This window comes from Pelophylax lessonae (genome assembly GCF_965119305.1).
Source record: "Pelophylax lessonae genome assembly, chromosome: 8".
NCBI lineage: Eukaryota > Metazoa > Chordata > Amphibia > Anura > Ranidae > Pelophylax > Pelophylax lessonae.
In genome coordinates this window covers 61,899,635-61,921,564 of record NC_138775.1, presented here as the reverse complement: position 1 = coordinate 61,921,564, position 21,930 = coordinate 61,899,635, and the positions used below count along the sequence as shown (strand labels likewise).

The following is a 21,930-nucleotide window of genomic DNA, read 5'->3' as shown; positions in this document are numbered from 1 at the left end:
GTGACTCAAATTATGGTAATAGCACTAAAGGAGCCATTGTAAAACATTGTTCCTCTAGGGGGTTCTAGGGGTTCCTTGTACTGTGGCTAAATGACCTTCAATCTGATGGTGCCTGCATAGTCAAACGCCCCATAGCAGAAACAGCTGGGTGACCCCAATGATCTTTGTTATTGCCTGTAGGGGTGGCATTCTGACCTTTACTGCCTTCTTTATACTGACTACGGATGTACGGGGGGGCACTCTTCCCATTGACCTATGTTTGATTAATTTTAGCAGGAGTTCCCCAAGACCTGAAAATTATTTTAAGGGTAGAAAAATTGAGAAAAGTTGGTTTAAAGCCTCAGCACGAATAAGGGTGGGATTATGGAAAGGAAAATAATAAGAAAATGGAGGTAAAAGGAAGACGATTGATTGATGCCCAATGTACTGACCATTATCTCACACCTATGACCAGCTTTGTTCATGCCACATATGGGTTTATCTGCCATTTGTCAGCAGAACTGCAGAGATAAATATGTACATTATCAAGAAATTGATGCTAACACCCAGCAATCAGAAAGGTCACATAGTAATCACAAAAGTCTTCCGGACGCTTGCCATGAAACGGACTCCACAACCAACACTGTATACAAAGACTTTATTCAGTATTAGAAAAATACACATCCTTAAATGAGTGGCCACGTTAGATTCAGTGCATGTAACATGCGTATTAGAAGAGTATTGTACAGTGTTTTAGCAGACAGTCAAAAAATTAGTTCTGTAACAAAATGTTTTGCAATCATAAGATGCCCCATAATATACATGTATTTTAATGCACGGAATGAAAACATTCAGGTTTTGTGATAAATAAAATATACATTTGTTAGGAAAGACTGGCTAGAAGCAGCAAATTTGCATACAAATTGTCAGAATATTAAAATACAAATGACTTTTAAAAACAAGGTAACAATGCATACCATTCTAAGGCTTCTTTTAACGCAAATGACAAGTATATTGGTACAGAGTAGGTAATGCTGTGCAGGAACAATTACTGAAATCTGGAAATTAGCAAAAGTGTTGCATCAGACAATACTGAAATTGGTGATTTAAAAAGACCTGTATTGAGGCCACCTTTTTATTGCCTGAGCCAATTCCAGGTCCATTAGATACTTGACCTTGGTACAAGGAAGCCATTTTTTTGTAGCCTGAGCCAAAGCCAAGGGTAAAGAGACCATCAGTGGGTGGAAGGAGGAAACTGCTGGAGATATGAAGTTTCCAGCTCCTACAGATACCTGTACATAGGTGCAGCGGCCCCCTAAACCTTCTTGTGATAAACTCTTAGCCCTTCTTATTGGAATGTGGAGGGGACAAGGAGGATGCTGGGGGTATATGCAGGAACCTCTAGGTACCTTCATTTTTTTGCCAGCAGCAGTTTGATCCCTTCTCCCCTTAACAGAATCCATTTAACCCTTTCACTGCTGCCAACACAGCTATTCTGTTGGTGGCAACACCAGCATTTAAATGGACTGCCGGACACTATAGCATCTTCTGGCTTTCCGAAATTTCACTCAACAGAGAGCAGTTGATTCTAGATAGGAATTTACTAGGACTAGAGCAGTTAAAATCTTGAGCAGCTGTGCATGGCAACCAATCAGCTTCCAGCTTTTCAAAAGCTTAACTAAACAAGTTGAAAACTGAAGCTAATTGGTAACTATACACAGCTGCTCCAGATTATGTCTGCTCCAGTTTTTGTAAATTCCCCCCCTCGGAGTCTAAGGTCTACAATTTTCTTATGCAATTTCCTTTAGATTTACCTTCATCTATATACTGCAAGGACCTGCCTGATTGCATACAAATTCAAAGTATTTAGGTTTTACCTCATATTATATGATTTTGGTCAATCTAAAAGAACATTGTACAAAAAATTGTATAATGTATGGCCAGCCTAAAGGACTCCTGATGTTTTCTTAAAGAGATGTCACCTGAACTAATGCTATCACACAGCAGGAGTATCAGCCTTTGTAATAGCAATTAAGATACCAAAAACATTTTTTTTTAATAATAAAAATTAATAAATTAAAAAAACATCCCCAAAAAAGTTTAAAAGCCCCCTGCACCCAGATACAGAAAAATGCAAACTCAGACCTCACCTTTTAGGTATTAACATGCAGATCAGGGTAAGAGCAATAATTCACTGTTAACTCCAAACTGATGAGCAGTAAAGGCTATAAAAAAAAGTTGCATATGGACATCTTTGGGTAGTGTAGTTTGTTTGTTTTACAGGTGTGTGCAGTTTTGAGGCTTCACATTTGAGCTAAAAGATACCAATGTAAGCTCATCTTTTATATGCTCATCTTGGGCTTATTATCTTTGTTTGTGTGCACTACAATTTCAGTTTCTGTTAGTGAAAATATACATTTGATAAACAGTAGCGCAATTATAGTGTGACATAGGGTCTCTGCTTTCAGAAAATGTTATACTTACCTGCTCTGTGCATTGCCAAAACACAGCACTGTATACAATGTGAAGTAGCACACCGCTCAAAGTCACCCTTATGTGTACTACCCTCCACTGTGCAAAGGGTGTTTGTTGGCCTTGCACGTAGCAGATGATCTGGTATGAAGAAATGCCTGGATGGCTGCACTCCAATAAAATCACCTTTATTGAGTCAAAAACAGACGAGGGAAGGATATACAGCATACAACTAATGCATTTCAAACCATACTCAGTGCTTAATCATAGCTATGATTAAGCACCGAGTATGGTGTGAAATGCGTTAACTTTATTGTATGCTATATCTCCTTCCCACGTTTGCTGTATGGAGTGTTGTATGTTTCTGACTCAATAAAAGGTGATTTTATTGGAGTGTAGCCATCCAGAGACTGTATACATTATGTAGCTGATGCAACATACAGTTTATACAGTGCACATAGCTGCCATATATAGGAAAGGAAAATATTTTACTTGGGTCTGTTGGTGACTGGTGCCAACTGGGACAAAAATTAAAAGAAAGAGACCAAAGATATTCTTTTAGTAGGGGGAAGGTTAGAATCTTCGTTGGGTTTGCTGCTGCTGTCTCTGTTCCTTTTGGAGAGATTTCCCTTCATTTCCTGTCCTGCTGACTAATGCTACCAAGAAGGGAGTGAAATAAAGTGATTAAGGACAACAATAGAAAAAAAAAAAGTATTAGTACAATGTGAAAAGGTTAAAATACTGAACAAAAATAATAAAATTAATTAACTTCTGTGCATCGCAGCATGATTAGTTTGCTATTGTGCATTATCACAACACAATGGTGTGAACAGGCCCTTACTAAACTTTAAACGTCTGCCTAACAATAAATGAACCCACAACAAATCTGAACTGAGCCCAACAGCACCATAATGATCTTCCCTTAGACCCCTTTCACACTGGTGGAGTCCGCCAGTGGATTTGCCCACTCAGTAGGGGATCTCTTTGCTGATCCCCACTGAGCAGGCGAAAGACAAGTCTGTGTCCACACTGCTGATGCAGAGCAGCCATGGACACAGACCGCTGTTCTCTATGGGCTGTCAGATGGAAACAGACCACCTGTCCGTTTCCATCTGACTGTTTTTATCGAACAGGATCGGAGTGGATGTTGGTGGGTGTAAACGGGCAGATATCAGTGGACATCCGCTGCTCCATAGAGAGCAATGGATAGCCCAATGGGGTACACCAGAAAAACTGACCGGGTCCTTCAGGTTAAAAGGTGCCTTAAAGTATATTAAAGGCTTTTTTTTTTTACAATAAGCTTGTCATACTCATCTGCTCCGTGCAGTGGTTTTGCACATAGCAGCCCCAATCCTCCTCTTTTCGGGTGCCAACGTTCTTGGCCCTTCCCTCCTGCAAATTTCCCCCAGAACAAGCAGTTTGCAATGGGGGCTACCAGGCAGTCTTGTTCCCAAGCTACAACTCTGTGTTCATTCACACACAGAGCCTGGGGGCTCAGCCTCACTCTCTCTCCTCATTGGCTCACCAACTGTGATTGACAGCAACAGGAACAAGTGCCTCCAACTGCAGCAAGAACAAATGCCAATAGGGAGGGAGAGTCCCAAGAGAGTTGAGGCTCTCGTGCACACTGCTGGATGGAGATGGGGCTCAGGGAGGTATTCGAGGTGGCTTTTAGGGGCAGCTGCTACCCAGAAAAGGTTTTTTAACAAAACCTTGAGCCTTTAGAACCACTTTAAATATTACAATCCAGACCAATAGTAACATGTACCACCAAGGGGCAGATTAAAAGGAACTCCATGTTTTACAAAATACAGAATATAACCTGCACAAAAAAACACCAATTATGGCCAAAATGCCAGACAGAAAACATCAACAAATGTATGGAAACCACCCCCCACCCCCCAAAAAAAAAAACATTTAGTACATTTTTGCCACACATGCACATTTCCTACAGGACTATAAGAAAATACAAAAGGGGATTCAAAACCTATACATTATGGAGGTATTTATTTTGTGGGTTGTTCAATAAAGCTGCTTTTTGAAGTTTTGTTTGTCCATTTATTAGCATTGCATATACTTGTATAAGGCTTGAGTGCCGGTTCACACTGAAGTGATGTCAGACATTGCATGTGAAATGCACCGCACTGCTCTTCAATTCCCATGCCACGTCATACAGATTGTATGGCTGAATTCGCATTCCGCATTCAGACCAAACTTGTGCAGGGCCCTTTTTTTGGTCCACAACAGAATCAGATCACATGGTTGTTCACACCCATGCGATCTGATTTCTGTCCCAATTGACAGTTTGCTGTGGCATGCCATTAGGGGCAAATGAGATGCGTCCATTAATCTGTTATTGATTTGTACGGACTGCTGCTGGCCCGGGAATACCCACCGCAGAGAAGCGCTGAATCTTTACAGTGTATGGGCCAAATTGGTCATGTGAATGAAGCCTTAGGGCTCTTAAACATTAAGAGTCCGTCAAACGGACTCCGTTTCTCTCAGCGGGGAATCGATCTGCCGATCCCCCGCTGAGCAGGAGGATGACAGCTGTTCTCCGTGCTGTGTGCAGAGACACAGCTGTCAGGTCCCCATGCAACTCTATGGGGGAATCAGATGGGAACGGACCGTCGGTCCGTTCTCATCTGATCCCATCCGATCCGATGGACAGATGGAAAATAGGGTTTCCATCCATCCAGATTTGACGGATCAGAGCGGATGTTAGCGGACATGTCTCCACTGACATCCGATGTCCCATAGAGATGCATGGGGTGACCGTTCAGGTCCTCCAAAAAAACTGACAGGCAGATCTGAACGGTTCGCCTGTGTAAAAGGGGCCTTAAAGGAAAATCCCTTTTTGTCCTGTGCTAAAACCTGAAGGTGCGAAAGGCTTCTGTTCTGTAAATGGGTGCTGAACACTATCATGCCCCAAGCACTCCTATGAAATGAAAAGCATTGGGTTATACATCAGCAGCTGTCCTGGTTAGGTGTCATGGTACTGTGGATCCAATCAAGCTAAGGAGACCAGAAGATCAAGAACCTCTGGATTTATTTTTGATTCACGTAATTCCAACACTTCTCTGAGTACTTCCAAGTAAAATTTAAAAGGTTAAAAAATCTCAAGGACTACAGAAACCATAAAAGCTGCAAGGAACAGTTCCTACAAGGAACTATGACATCTCTCTATTGAAGCACTTTGTAGTAAAATAGTAGTAGTTAGTCAACAGTTTGATTGTTATTAAAGTAAAGAAGAATGACTATGTTAACACATTTCTTAGGATCTGTTCACATCAGATCCATTGAGCTGCATTTTTCTGTGCACAGCCCGACATGTATGGTCTGAACAGGACAATTGTTTCCTATGTGCCCTGTTCACAATATACTTGTGTGGTGGTTTGCAGAAAAATGCAGATCAACAGACATGGCGTGAATGAGCCCTTAGTCCTAGTTTGTAATTGCTAGTCAGAGAAGCGGTGATGTATTTACAAATAAGTAAGCTAAAGCCTGTTGAATGCTTGACCCCATTCATACTACCGCGACTTGTCAGGCGACTTGTCAGCCTGACAAGTCGCGGTCCATGCAGTGCTACGGGAACCGTTCTAATAGAAGCGACTCAAGTCGCTCCGACTTAGAAAAAGGTTCCTGTACTACTTCGGGGCGACATCGGAGCAACTTGCATAGACATTCATTATATTTAGTCCGTGCAAGTTGCGCCGAAGTCGCGGTGCACGCGACTTCACAGGTCGCCCCCGAAGTCGTGCCGCGTTAGTGTGAACCAGTTTAGCTACAACCATAAACACACATAGTACATTCCTGCAATGCATAAACATTGCCTTGTGTTTTATTCCTTTTTTGACCACCCAACACATGTGCAGGGGGAAAAAGGTACCCACATGTCGCACATATGCGCTGCTTGGCGGCCAATGCTTATGTGCTGCGCTCAAAGACAGCTCTCGGTCTGGTGTAAAAATCAGTTACCAGTGGGATCGGCTTCTGATCATGTAACCACTGTGCCTTGGCTCCCAAGAACCTTCCCACACAGTGTGTGTAGGAAAAAAAGACTGTTGAGAGATGTTGTTCTGGGGCTGTGCCTATATCAATGGGAACTGAATTTCCAGCAACCCCTCCAAGAATTTTACAAACCTGGTGATCCTTCAGGAACTTTGTAAAAAAAATGAATAAATATGCAGGGACATGCTCTAGAAGGAAAGAGGGAGGTTTGGGGGTAGCTTGGGTCATACATTCACAAAACCCAAGAGCTTTATGAAAGTTGCCTGACGTTTATTTATTGCAGGCGGTTATATAGTGGCGACAATTTACACAGCACTTTACATATAATAAATTCTCATCGGTCCCTGCCATCAAGGTCCTTACAATCTAAGGTCCATATCCCACATAAACACCCATACTAGGGACAATTTAGATAGGAGCCAATAAGGAGAAAATGGGAGAACCCAGAGAAAACCTAAGCATACACAGAGAGAACATGCAAACTCCATGAACATAGTGTCCTGGTTAGGATTCAAATCAAAACTCCAATGCTGCAAGGCAGACATGTTAATCACCAAGTTAGCACTGCGCTACTCACAAACGCTTTCTAACGCTTTGTAAATGCTTGTTAAATATGTTTGTTTCTTTTCAGACTAGGGTTTTACAAACCAAAAAAAATGGCAGTAAAGTACTTCTTACCAAACAGACAAGTGAAATACAAAATAATGTTAAAAACTTTAATAGTTAGAGACAACTTTACAATCTCTTTACAGGAATGTAAATCGATAGGTCTTTGTTCATTAGCAAGCTGCTCTTTGTAACCTTTAGTAGAACACAATGGGGTTGATTTATTAAAACTGGAGAGTCAAAAGCGGGTGCAGCTATGCACAGAAACCAATCAGCTTCCAGGTTTATTGTCAAAGCTTAATTGAACAAGCTAAAGTTAGAAGCTGACTGGTTATCAAACACAACTGCACCAGATTTTGCACTCTCCAGCTTTAGTAAAATTACCCCAAGGTGTTTCTTGAATCTAAACATAAGTCTACCTCTGACAGTGATCAAAAGCAAAGGGGATTCTTATTAATAAAACTGATGTCACAGGTGCAGTAACCCATAATAACTCCTCGGAAATAATTGTACTGCAAACAGGATTAAAAAGTTCAAACATTTATGAAATAATTGGAACTACACAACTGTCCTACCATTTAATCATTATCAAGCCTTTCCAGTAGTCTCATTATGAAAGGCGATACAGTCATTGTTCCATAGGCACCATCATACAAGAGACTCACTGAACATACTATGTGCAATATATGTGTACATATAAAGAGGTCATTAAAGCCCAAACAGATTACTGACTGGTTATGTCTTACAAGCATGCTGAAAGCATCACATGTGAAATAATTGTGCTTCTTTTACACTGTGTCCAATGAATAGCTATTCAAGCACCTGGGGGCTGGAATACATGACACGTTACTAGTTTTGGACAGAAGGGGGCGACAGTCTTGTGTGGCAGTTTCATACCGTCCTGAGTGAGGCTCTTGATGAGGCAGTGAGACAGGATAGGGTACCATGTACAGGGCTATCTGCAGGGAGATCTGCCCCTCTTCTCCATTCTGCATAGCCTACATAGGAATGCTCAATAATCATGATTATTTATAGCTAAATCAGGACACGCCTGCACATTCAACTGGCCATTGGATGTTTAAGGACATCTTCAGTTGTGCAATATATAAAATTTGAAATCAAGTTGACAGTAGGCGTGTCTATACTTACTTCTGGTTGGAAGGATTTGTGCATAAATGACAGTGGTCAAAGTGCAGACAGCACACATAAAATTACACAAAGTTCAGCCATGTTTCAGAAGACAGTGATTAGACAGAACTGCATAGATAGGAAATAGGAGTTTCAGTCTTGGCCAATTAGACAGCAGCAGGACTTGCAAAGATGTAATGCCTCGTACACACGTCCGGATAATCGTACGAAAAAAGTCGCTTTCGACTTGATCGCACGATAATCTGATCGTTAGTACACAGCTTTCGACAGCCGATCAGGACAGTTCGTCCAACGGAATACGAAGGGACAAACCAGAAAACTTCTGTCGTACAATAGCCTAGCGAACGACAAACGTTTAATCAGTACAGTATGTGTCCACTATTTGAAAGGCAGAGGCTATACCAATGTGATCATTTTTAAATGAAGTCTCTTTAAAAAGACCCAGTCACCATACCCAACAAGGTAATGGATAAGTTCACCTTTGGGAACGTTACATGTTCCACCCGTTTTTAGGGTGGAATGTGTAACATGTTCCTGCTCCTGCAAAGTCTCTACGATCCTCTTAATTGTGACAGCAGGCTGGGGATCTTCTGTAACAATTTGAAAAGAACACAGCGGAGTGGGGAAGTGCCCACAAGGCAGTGTCATTCATTCACAGAGTTCTGCGAATGAATGAACTACAAGTACCGACAGCCTTTACAGCTGATGGCTTGAAGTTTTTAATGAACTATCAGGGCGCTGATAAGCATTCTAGGTAGTACATGGAGTCTTCCTGTCATTCAGTAACTGCCTGCAAATACAAGATACAGGCAGACAGAAGCACAGACAGTCTGCAGGAGCCTGAGATTGCACCCATGATCTGCTGATCGCTAGTGCAATGCTTTACAGGTTTCTAAAAAAACAAAAAAATTAAAAATAAATATATGGACATTTTTTTTCATGTGCAAAAAGATGTGCATTTATTATTTTGTTGTAGAAAGGTGAACTTATCCTTTAAGGTAATACAAGCTCACTTAGTGGTTACTATTCTCCTATGGTATCATATTCTGACAGCAGCTCCCAAACACAACCTCTCGATATAACATGCAACCCCACTGAGGCAGTGTTCAGGAGAGGGCATGTGCAAGGACAACATTACTGGTAAGGTATCTGGATTCTGGATAGGATATCTAGCCTTTGCAGATAGATAACCATGGTGTCCCCGCACAAGCGCTCTCCTGAACGCAGCCTGATCAAACCCCCTGGGTGCATGCTTTTCATGCCTCTTAGGAGCTTTCAATATTAGAGTGACAAAGTCTCTATAAACCCCATCAGAACTTTCAGTTTAAATCCGCTAAGGTCTCAGGAAAAACACCTGTACCATGCCAGAAAGCTGCAAAGAACTCCTACTTTCTCTGTAGAACCAGTGGTCTCTCTCTCTCTGCAGAGTTTCGACCCCACCTGAGCCAGAACATTAGCTCTGCAAGGAGCAAAATGCATATTCCTTGCTGATTAGAGTATTCAAGCTCTGACTAACCGGGGGCTTGTCAGACCTCTGCAGAAAGATCACTGCTTCCATATAGAGCAAGGGATTGTTTCTACAACATGCTGGTAGGGGGCAAGCTTTTCTACCAAGCCTATGGCTGCATTCTTTTATTTAGCTGATATTAAACTAAAAGATTGTCTGTTCTTTAAATTTAAAAATTATACTGTTGGGTATGGAGATAGAGTCTCTTCAAAGCCCTAAAGCAGCAAACAACTTTTTTTTTTTTTTAATTTTGGTTTAAGATTTCCCTTCGTTTCTGTACTGGCGACACCAAGACAAGAAATTAGGGAAATGGGTTTTTTCCAAGGCAATAAGCCACAGACCAAATAAACACTTGACAGAGGTTATTACAATTCTCCCGTCTCCGCTAAAAAGTGTTTTGTCAATGTTTCTGTCCTTGAAAAAAATAAAACCTTTAGCCAACTACATAACAGAGAATGCTGGAAACAGGAAGAACCTATACTATGAAGTGCACAGGTCCTAGGCTGTGGATGATAATGAACAAAATATTGGCACACTATATATCGGGAGGAAAGCACAATTCATGGTAGATTGTAGTTTGTCATACTAAATCTAGGCAGCTTAAAAAATATTTAAATAACTTTAGTCACATATTTGTCATTCCAAATATGTATAGAAAGCCTCAAATGGAAGCTGCAGTTCCTAGGTTGTGTGCAAATCACATCACTGAACAAGAACTGGTTTGCATAAAAGAAACAAAGTAGCTTCTGGCTTACAATCCAAAATAAGTAGAGTGCAGCAATCGGAGAACAGCATTAGAAAACAGTAGCTTCCACTTAAGGCTTCTCACAGAGGTATTATGCCTTGTAAAAAACAGCCAGTAATAAGGCAATGCCAACAGACACAGTGTGTGGTCATAGAGATCAACCAATATGATTTCATCCTCTACAGGTTTGTAACCATCACAACCAGAAATGAGGGCTATGGATTACTGCACTAAGTCCAATTAAATAATAATGGTCACAATGACATCTCATTAAAGTGTATTGTGTAAAACATGATGTTAGAATGGATTTTTCTCAGTCTCCAAGTTATGTCATATAAAACCAAGCTCTATGCTTACATTAAGACATGATCCCGATTTTACCCCATTGAGATCCCCAATAACCGGTGATCCGGTCTTTGTCCGTAAAAAGCAGTCTGTCTGTGATACGATATTAGAAAAATAGATTTGTAGATGATGTTCCTGTGGGTGGCATTTGTTCACCTGTTTCACAAAGCCCAGACCATACCGGTGTTCCCGGGAGTCTCACTCTGTATGCATTGTTGGTGGTTGTGCTGTACAAAAGCAGGCTGGGAAAGTCTTACTCCACGTATATCATGAACTGTTGGTTTTCAGTAAGATCCCCTGTAAGTCTTCAGGCAGCTCCTGTATGATGGTGTCTACTTGTCCTTGAAGCTTCTGCAACGTGTCCACATTTACAGGGAGCTGTTCCCTCTGCGCCAGAGCCTGTTAACAGCAAGACATAAAAAAAAAAAAAAGTATAAAAAATGTATAAAATAACATTTATATCTTCTAATACTGCTGTAATAAAATGTTTTATTAATTGCTAATTAAGTTGTTGGTATATTCACTGCACCTTAAAAATCAAATTTCTGCAAATTCAATCATTGTCTTTATATGTAAATAGTTAAAGTATAGCTAAAGGGGAAAAAAATTCAGATGTGCAGAGTGGTGAAGGAGGGGTTGGAAGACCGGTCACCTATGTCCCCATTCTCTCTTTAACTGTCCAGATCACCAACTGGGAATGAAAGTGTAGCAGTTCCAAAATTTGGAGTTGCCATCAGGACAAGAATAGAGGGTAAATAAACCAGTGAAAAAGTATCCTCTCACTGAGTCAATAGGACAGTAAGTGAAGGGAAATCTCACAAATGAAATGTAGAAAAAAGTTTGGGCTTTAGAATATTACTTAAATCCACTTTAAATCATGCCTTTTGGGGCTTTAAAATATAGAAAAAAGGAAATGTATGAACCCAGAGCATGTACCAGCAACAGCTTACCCGACTCCCACACATTCCTGTTGGTCAGTGAAGGCCAATAGAAGTGTGTGGTGGGGATGGGAAGGAGCAGGCAAGCTTCAATACCACCAACTTTTAAAGTGTCACCATACATGAAGCTTAAAGTAGATCTAAATCCAATCACTTAAATCTCAGTTAAGTTTTAACATGTTACTTTAATTTCAGAATTCGTTTTTTTTTCAGTCATTTTAAACCTTAAAATGACTGTAAAGTCTCGTTTTTATTTTCTATCAAAATACCAAACATGTTATACCTACCTGCTCTGTGCAGTTTGTTTTGCACAGAGCAGCCTGGATCCTCTTCTCAGGTGCCTGGCTGGAGCACCTGGCCCCTACCTCCTGTTGAGTGCCCTCACAGCAAGCAGCTGCTTGCTATGGGGGCACCCGAGCGGAGATGCAGCTCCATGTACCCATTAAGACATGGAGCTGCCGTTCGGCCCCGTCCCCTCTCCCCTGCTTGGCTGAGTCTGATTGACAGCAGCGGGAGCCAATGGTGCCGTTGCTGTGTCTCAGCCAATCCAGAGAAAGAGTCCCGGGCAGCTGAGGCACTCATGGACATTGCTGGATAGAGGGGGGCTCGGGTAAGTATTAGAGAGGCTGCTGTACACAGAAGGCTTTTTATCTTAATGCATAAAACACATTAAAAAAAAAAAAAAAAAAAAAAAAACCTTCTGACTTTACAACCTCTTTAAGCTTTAATGAAAATAAGTTGGTTAAAAAAAAAAGTAAAAACAGTATTTTCTGAAAATAATGCAACACCTGTTTATATACTATGTACTTACAGTGAAATCTAAAAGTCATCAAGTTAAAATTTAGATCTACTTTAAAGTAGAATTTAAGCATAAATCTATCATGTAGTCTTAAAAAAATCCCTTCTCCCCTCCGAATACCTATGGTGGCTAACGATGCATGTACTTACCTATTGTCAGCCTGCCCCGGTCCAGTCACATGATCTGGCTCCCCTGTGTCAACCAGCGAAGGCGGTAGGAGAGAGGAGTAAGCACTAACAATGGATAGGCCAAAGGAAGCAAATGGGTGATATCACAGCTCCAGGCTTTACCAGCTGTTTTCGCGCGCTCATTCCAGTCCCCTGTAGCCATCACTGGCTGACACAATAAATGAAGTGACCGGACAGGAGGGGCCTGAAAATAGATTAATATATATGGACATTATTAAGATCAGACAGGTTTCTGCTTGAATTCCACTTTAAGCTTCTTCGCGTTGCTGTGGAAATCATATTTAAAGCAGATTTATATGATCCATACTATGTAAAGTTGCTCTTTCTTCTCTTTATCAGCTTTGATCTATCATAGTCATAGTTGTACTCACCAGTTTACTTTTCAGTTTTAAAACCAGGTCCACAGACTCAACTTCAGAGTGCTTCTGTACCCAGATGAGCAAATCCTTAGAGATGTACACGAGCACATAGAATTAAACAGGATGGATTATGGTCACTGATCATACAACGTAAGCACTAGCTAAAACAAATCTGAAATCCAGGCAAAGAGCTAAAAACAGAAATGAAATACAGTTCTGTAAACTAAAGCTGGGCATACATTTTACACTTTTCTCATACAATTTTTCTTTAGATTTACCAAAAGCATATAATAGGAGGCTCTTGCACTACATCATTGAAGGTAAATCTAAAGGAAATCGAATAAGAAAATTGTATAATATATGGCCAGCTAAATTTACCTGCCAAAGAATTTGTAATTCTTTGCAGTCAGTCCTGTGATCCAGGTACCCCAGTCAGACAGCACATGCAGGTCCTGGATCTCCCCTCAAACTACACTGCATTTCAGTAATATAGCGGAGTCCAGGACCTATCCCAGTTTGTGGCCAATAAAGAAGCAGCAGCACAATGATGTGTTCATTCCTGTGCCCCCCCCCCCCCCCCCTTTAAGCATGTTCACACTGTAGACTGACAGAACTATGCTAAGCAATAGAACCCTGACTGGCTCAGAGTACTAACCTCCTGTTTTCAATTTGTGGGCTCTATTTAAAGTGAAGAGCGGATACTGATGTCACCTCTCGGCTGGATTACGCGGTACTACTCCGCGTCACATTCAAAGTAACTGAACTCATTAAAAGTGGAAATATATTTTTATAATTTGGCTGAATGTTGTGTGATGCCCTACAATATACAAGGACTGAAATTACCTCATTACAAAGTGCTTCAAGTTGAAGAGCTTCTAGCTTTTGCATCATTTCTTTTCTCCGGGCTCTGAACCAGCCGTCAAAGTTAGGTGAACGCAAAAAATGCCTTAACAGAGAACACATATACATTAAAGTCCACCACAGTGAAAAAATTGTGTTCTAGTAACTGTATAAGATAGATACCTGTAATGACAGCAATCAATGTACAAAGTTCCTTTTTTTAATTTTACATACATACATACATATATAGCACCCTACAGGTAAGTGCTAGGTAAATGTATAGTGGGCCTTATCTGCCTAACAGCAGGGCCATGATTTCTTTTAGTAGGGTGTCATGGTTTCCAGGTGTGTCTGCTGAAGTGGGAGTCTCCCCACTGGCTCTGTGAGAGGCTTCTAATAGGGCAGTGGAGGAAACCCAATCAGGGATACATTCAGGCTTGTAACTACCCCAGAAGGCAGATTCTGCCGCAAAGGATTCTGGGAGTGGGTATAGATTTGAAGGAGAGCATGACTTATTGTCTTTAGCGGGAAGCAGAGACCCAGGAGGGAGAGGACGGCTGTCTCTCCTCCTGTCAGAGGAGGTGGATGTCTCAGGTGCTGCCTGAGAATCCAGAGAGTGCTGAGTTGAGCTGAGGGGATCCGGTGTGCCGAGAACAAGCGGAGAGCGAGAGGGGTCCACTCCCAGGAAAGCCTGCACAGGTCGTGAGTACTGAGGATTGCCCCTGGTGGTCTGCCTAGAGTCCGTGGGGACAACTCTGGAGAAGGTTCTAGGATCCAAGTGCCAGCTAGCGGTAACGGGGTACCTAGTCAGAGGACACTGAAGTGTCAGAGGGGAGTACCTGCAGTTTGGGCCCTGAAGAGTTAATGTACAGTGTGAGTGCATCAGTTGAGAGTTGCAGCCATACAGGAATACACAGCAAGCTACCTCAAGCCAGGGCAAGGCTGGAGAGAGTAGTCAGTGACTTTGCAGTGCGAGCAGTGTCAGATGTTTAAGGTTCTACAGTCCTGGATCTGCTAGACTTAAGTCGGGGTTCCAGCACAGCTTTCAGAGATACAGTGTGTTCAAAGAGTTAGTAAGCGTTGGCTAACGTCGGCTGGCGTCAAGACAGTGCGAACGGCCATTTTTGCTACAAAAGTCCCAGAATTGTACATAGTCAAGTCAAAGGACTATCCCACTCATTCCCTTTTCCCATCCCCTAAAACTACAATAAAACAACCAAACAAAGATGCCGGAGTTGTCAATGTGTCAGTTCTCATACCCAGGGCCTTAGCTCACATGGGCTGGAGAGGTAACTGGTATCAATGACAGACCCACTGCAGGCCACAGGCCTGGAAACCTCGCTATATATATATATACATACACACACACAAATGTTTTGGGACGCCTGCCTTTACACACACAGACACTTTTTTTTTTGTTAAACTTAGAAAAAAAGCTTTGAGTTATGTACAAATTCTAGTGAACAATAATACAAAAAGTTGAATGCATAGATACACGACTCAATAAGCAATGGTGACAGACCTTTACGCATAAGATATTCTTCTTACATATCGTACATAATTAACAAACCCAAAAGAAAAATATGTGAGCAGACCTATTAATCTGGTTAAGAGGTTATACAATATGCTATGCTGTGTCAGGTGTAACATGTCTGAGTAGAACAATAACCAATATTGTTGTATCCTCTATTCACAGCCTAAAGGATGGTATACAGCAGCCTTTCTCAACCTTTTCAAATAAGAGGAAACCTTGAAAAAAAATTTCTGGTCTCGGGGAACTCCTGCTAAAAATTAAAAATTTACAACTCATGACACATTAGTGTGAACGTCAGTGGAAAGAATGCTCCTTACTCTTGTCATCATTGGGAAGAATTACCCCTTACGGATAGCTAAAAGGAACAATGGTGTCATGGGGAACTTATCTGAGAGGCAGAAATTGCCCATTTCTCAAGGAACCCCTAGCAACCTCAGGAGGAATCCTAGGGTTCCACGGAACCCTGGTATACAGTATCAGGAAGATACATTATGTACTGTATATTATAGGACACAAGTCGATGTTGAATGTAACCACCCGTCCCAAATTTTATTAAATTTACTCGGGCAACCCCTGTTGACATAGATGATTTTTTTATATGGTAAGATATTATTTATTTCAGCAATCCAGGCAGTCAAAGTTGGGGGTGCAGCATGAATCCAGTACCGAGCTATAACCTTTCTAGCTCCAAACAGTGTTTCATGCATAAATTTAAGCATGTGCTTATCTATGTCAGTATCGGAAAAAATGCCCAATAGGCTTTGTTTGGGAGCCAATGTCACCGGTGAGCCCATCTGGTCGTGGAGGAACTGGGCGACTTGCGCCCAGAACATACGGATACGAGGATATTGCCAGAGGAGGTGCCCAAAGATGCCAGTAGAAACAGACATTTTAGGGCATGTAGGGCTAAGGGAAGGGTCGAATTTGGACAGCCTATCCCATATTAAGTATGCTCTATGTAGCTCTATGCAGGTTTGTTTTAGTTTGTCAGACATTTTGGGAGATACTGATTTGCAGGTTTCTAGTGCCTCATTCCATTCCTTATCATCCAGTTCTCTGACCTCCTCCACCCATTTAGGTTTGAAAGAGTACACAAGTTGAGATGCAGCTGGGGTAGTTATGTCATAAAAAAAACTGGATTTTTGTACTTACCATAAAACCCTTTTCTCTGAAGTTCATTGACAGACGCAGCTCTATATCTTCTTGACCATTGGGTTATGCTGCCCCCTACAGGAATAGGACACTAGGCAGGAAAAAGTTTACCATTCCTATGGGGCTGTCCCTGCAGGCATAACCCCACACACACTGCTACAGCCCTCAGTTTTGTTGCAAGTAGTGATTAGAAGACAAAAAAACTCATTCCACTCATAAATAGAGGGGTGGGTGCTGCGTCTGTCAAACTTCAGAGAAATAGATTTTATGGTAAGTACAAAAACCCAGTTTTCTCTATCGTTCATTGACAGACGCAGCTCCATATCTTCTTGACCATTGGGACGTCCCAAAGCAGAATGTGCCTTCACTGGTAAAGGAGGAACCTGACCCTTCAGTGAATAAGCCTGAACCACTGTCTGCCTGATCCATCTAGCTATGGTCGCAGTAGACACAGGCAATCCCTTACAAGGTCCCTAGGTAAGGACAAAAAAAGCATCTGATTTTCTGAAAGACTCAGTAGACACCATGTAAACCCTAATTGCCAGAATCACATCCAAATACTGCAAAGCAATTTCCTTGGGATGCTTGGGCTTAGGACAAAGTGAAGGCAGCACAATGTCTTCATTCAAATGAAAATCAGAAACCACCTTAGGAAGAAAAGACTCACTAGGTCGAAGTACAACTTTATCTCTGTGGACCATCAGATAAGGAGAGCGGAAGGACAATGCCGCCAATTCAGACACTCTGCAGGTAGAAGTGATAGCCACCAAAAAGGCAACCTTCTGAGACAATGAAGGTGGAGAAAGTTCCCTAATGTTCTCAAAAGGAAGCTTTTGAAGAACAGATAATCCAAAATTCACATCCCACAGAGGCAGCGGGGATCGGCTCAGAGGAGCCATATGGCGCACCCCCTGAATGAAAGGGCGAATCAAGGCAAGCGTAGCTAACGGGCGTTGGAAATATATAGCCAAAGTCGACACTTGGCCTTTGATAGTGCCCAAAGCCAACCACTGTTCAACCCCCTTCTGCAGAAAGGCCAACACCCTAGCTACTGAAAACAAGCGAGAGTGCACCTTCAGCGATTCACACCATGAAATGTACGATTTCCACGTACAATGATAGATCTTCCTGAAAGTAGACTTCCTAGCTTTCAATAATATAGGAATCACAGAGTCAGAAAGACCTCTATCCCTCAACACCTGGCTTTCAACAGCCATGCCGTTAAAGCCAGCGACTGTAAAACAGGATGGAAAAAAGACCTTGAGACAGCAGATCTTCCCCGAGAGGAAGTCTCCAAGGAGCATCGGCAACCAACCTTACTAGGTCTGCGTGCCAAGACCGGTGATGCTAGTCTGGGGCCACCAGAATGACCAGAATCCCTTCCACCTCAAATCCTGCATAGAAGCCTCGGCAGGAGTTTCAGCGGAGGGAAGGCATAAATCAGCCGATACTGACCACAAGGAGCCACCAGTGCGTCTGTGGAATCGGCCAGAGGATCCCGAGACCCGGCTATGAACCACTAAAAATTCTTGTTGAGACGAGAAGCAAACAGATCAACCTAGGGTGTCCCCCACCAAACACATAGGCGATGAAACCCCTCTGGGTGTAGGGACCACTCCCCTTGATCCAACACCTGATGACTCAGGTAATCCGCTTGCCAGTTTCCACACCTGGGATGTGCATAGCAGAGAGAGCTGGAAAAAACTTTTCAGCCCAGACCAGAATCTCAGCCACTTCCCTGGCAGCCAAGACACTCCTGGTGCCCCCCTGGTGATTGATGTAAGCCACAGCCATGGCATTGTCCAATTGACTCCGAACCGGACAATCTTTCAGACGAGTCGACCAGTGGCTCAGACAAAGCTTTATTGCTCTGAGCTCCAAAACATTTATTGGCAGTTTGGACTCTTCTACTGTCCAGGTTCCCTTGGCACAGAGATTCCCCAGCACCCTGTCCAAGCCCGACAGGCTGGCGTCCATGGTTACCACCGTCCAAAACAACGGAAGGAAGGATTTGCCCTGGCATATTGCTGGTGAATGAAGCCACCACAACAGAGCAGACTTTGTGGTGTGACTCAACCAAATCAAAGTGTCCAAGGACTTTGTATCCTTATTCCATTTGACAAGAATCTCCCTTTGCAAAGGCCTCGTATGGAACTGAGCAAACAGAACCACCTCGAAGGTTAATACCATCAGTCCCAAGGCCACATGCAAGTCCGTAGAGAGGACAGATTGTTTACCAACAGCAACCAGATCGCCCCCTGCAACTTTTTCAGCTTGTCCTGGGGAAGAAATACCCTCGCCAAAGTGGAATCCAGAGTCAGGCCCAGATAATCCAGTCGCAAGGAAGGTATCAGGGCAGATTTCTTGAAATTGATGTTCCAACTGAACTCTTGCAGGGTTTTGACAGTGATCGTCAAGTCGCCCAGCAGGGCTGAATGAGAGTCCGCTCTCAAGAAGAGATTGCCCAGATACCCCAGTACCAAAATCCCCTGTTGGCGTAGTAATACCAACACCGGGGCCAGCACCTTGATAAAAACCCTGGGGGCGGAGGCGAGACCAAAGGGTAACGCTAAAAAAATTGATAATGCTTCTCTGCTACAGCAAAGCAAAAAAAACGCTGGTGTCCAGCGTAGATAGGGATGTGTAGATATCTGTCCTGATATCTATGGAGGCCAAAAAGTCTCCCTGGTAGAAGGATGCCACTACAGTTTGAAAAGGATTCCATTCAAAACTTCTGTACCCGCACAAAGCACTTCAGAGCTTTTAGGTCCAGAAAAGGGCGCACCTTGCCTTCTTTCCTGGGCAAAGTAAACAGGTTTAAATACAACCCTTGAAAGTGTTCCTGAGAGGGAACCGGCACAATCACCCTTTGTGAAAGCAGATCCTGTACCTCCTCTCGTAGATCCCTTAACCGGTCTGAATATAGGCGAAGATTGGACAGGAAGAACCTGTCCGACTTCGATCTTGTACCCTGATCGAATCAGTTCGTGAACCCATTTGGCCTGAATCAAAGAAGTCCATGGTTCTGGAAAGAAGCGAAGACGTCTCCCCACCCCAGAAACTGGTGAGGGCGTCCCTTCATGCAGACGAGGATTTGTCTGCAGATCCAGACTGGCCAGTCTTTGATTTACCTGACCATGTCTTCCTGGAACCTGAACGGCTTCCCTTTCTCTTGCGACCCGGAGGTACGAAAAAGCCGCCTATGAGCAGTAAAAGAAGGCTCTCGTCTAACAGGTGGTACCTTGCCCTTAGAGGATTGAGGGAGAAGAGTACTCTTCCCAACCGTAAGGTCTCTGATCAACTCAATCAGGGAGGATCCAAACAATCTCTCCCCCAAAAAAGGGGAGATCAGTCAAAGCCTTTTTGGAAGCCTGGTCCGCAGACCAGCTTTTTAACCACTTCTGGACCGGAAGATTTTTCCCACCTAGTGTCCTACTCCTTTAGAGGGCTTGTATCGTTAATGAACGATAGAGAAATGGATATGAGCTTTCGTGGGTTAACCCCCTTTTATCACCTCCAAAACATCCAGGGCAAGTAATACCGGGTAATTGCCTGAAAATTGTGAGTGTAATGCATGTCGCACTTAGAAGAAGCTCAATAACATAAAATTTGGGAGATTGAATTTGGTTATTAATTGGTCAAATGTTTTAATGTTATCATTATCTAAGATGTGGGACAGCAAGTATACTCCCCTAGACATCCAGAGTGTAGGATCCAGAAACTGAGGAGTACAGGTAACAGCCTATTATACCATAACTGCGTGTTGCTGTGTAACATAGGACAGTTCATTTTGGATGTAACCAGGTCCCAAATTCACTTGTGCTGATACAGGAGGCCAGTGCAGTTCAAGGACGCAGGAGGACCACCTACGCTACATAGTATGCGTAAGAAGGATTTTGGGTAACAGAATCATTTTTACAAGGCCCAGCCAGCCCATCACTCCCACCGGTAATCTAGCCCATGTCTGTGTTTTACATTTAATCAGTGAGAAAAGGGGCTCCTTATTTAGTGGTATATAGTCTGCTTTGGATCTAGATACTTGAATTCCTAGATGTTTAAAAGTACTGACGCTAACTAAAGGCAGTGTAGCCTGTTCTAACGATGGAAGGACTATATCTATGGGAAGGATTTGGGATTAATCTCAATTTACTTTAAGTTCTCAATAGTCTGTAAGGCTGTTAGGGGGCCAGAGTCAGCTAGATCATATTGTCAGCATAGAGTCCTACCTTCTCCACCAAAGATTCAGAGCATAATCCATGAATACCAGGGTGATTCCTAAATGACATCGCCAAAATGTACAGTAGGGTTGAGATAGGACAACCCTGACGTGTGCTTCTCGATAGTGGGAAGCGTTCGGAGTTCCAGCCATTGGCGACTACCCTAGCCTGGGGTAAGTTATATAAGATGGTAAGCCATTTAATAAAATTAGGACCAAAGCCAAAGTTATGCAAGCATTGCCATAAGTACTGCCCCTCAACCGAGTCAAAGGCTTTGGCTGCCTCTAAAGTGACAATTACCCTAAAGCCAATGTGGTTATGGGAGGCCTAGATATTCATTAATAAGCGCCTGGTGTTGAAAGCTGTATTTTTGGCCGGCATGAAGCCTGTTTGGTCCGGATGTATAAGGGACAAGATAACTCTATTTAAAGGCAGGCCCTAAGATTTTGGCTAATATTCTAATGTCAGTTTGGAGTACTGAGATAGGCCTATATGACTCAGGTTGGTGGGGGTCTTTCCCAGGCTTAGGAATGAGGACTATAAGGGCTTCATGCATAGATTCAGGAAGGATGGAGGCATCAAACATGGAGCGATATAGAGCCAAGAGTTCGGGTACCAGAATATCAGCGAAGTGGATATAGAATTCTATGGGTAAGCCATCTGAGCCGGGGGCTTTAGCAAAGTGATTAATGTCATCTGCTGAAATGGGAGCCTCTAGCATGGCTACCTGTTTTAAATCTGGAAATATGCTCTGTAAATAGTAATCGGGTATGCTTTCTGAATGCCTCCCAAACCCCCAGTGGAGAACCAGTGTCAATTAATTTAAAAAATAATTTACATTCCATAGCTAAATGGTCAGTGTCGGGAATGATGGTCAACCCAAAAGGATTTAGTCTCCAGTTTAACACGGGAGGGTCGCTGAAGGGTGTCAGCGTGATCCAGTAGGGAACATGATCTGATAAAAAGTGGGGGCTAAATCCTGACGCCTGCAGTCTAGGGGTTAAGGTATGAGAGATCCAAATTAAACCAATGCAAGACATGGTAAAGTGAGGGGGGCTGAAAAGCAGGAGTATGCCTGTTTTTTAGGGT

At 42.7% G+C, this 21,930-nt stretch overlaps 1 protein-coding gene across 1 annotated transcript in view; it reads right to left on the bottom strand.

The window, feature by feature from the left end:
- Positions 1-10,739: 10,739 nt before the first annotated feature.
- Positions 10,740-21,930, bottom strand: part of DENND6A (DENN domain containing 6A) — a 121,887-nt gene continuing 110,696 nt past the window's right edge. Inside the window, exons 18-20 of the mRNA XM_082265514.1 lie at positions 13,942-14,044; positions 13,111-13,185; positions 10,740-11,213 (exon numbers count right to left, since the gene is read on the bottom strand). Of these exons, the coding sequence (XP_082121640.1) occupies positions 11,082-11,213; positions 13,111-13,185; positions 13,942-14,044 (310 nt within the window). The 3' untranslated portion in view covers positions 10,740-11,081. The remainder of the gene's footprint in view (positions 11,214-13,110; positions 13,186-13,941; positions 14,045-21,930) is intronic.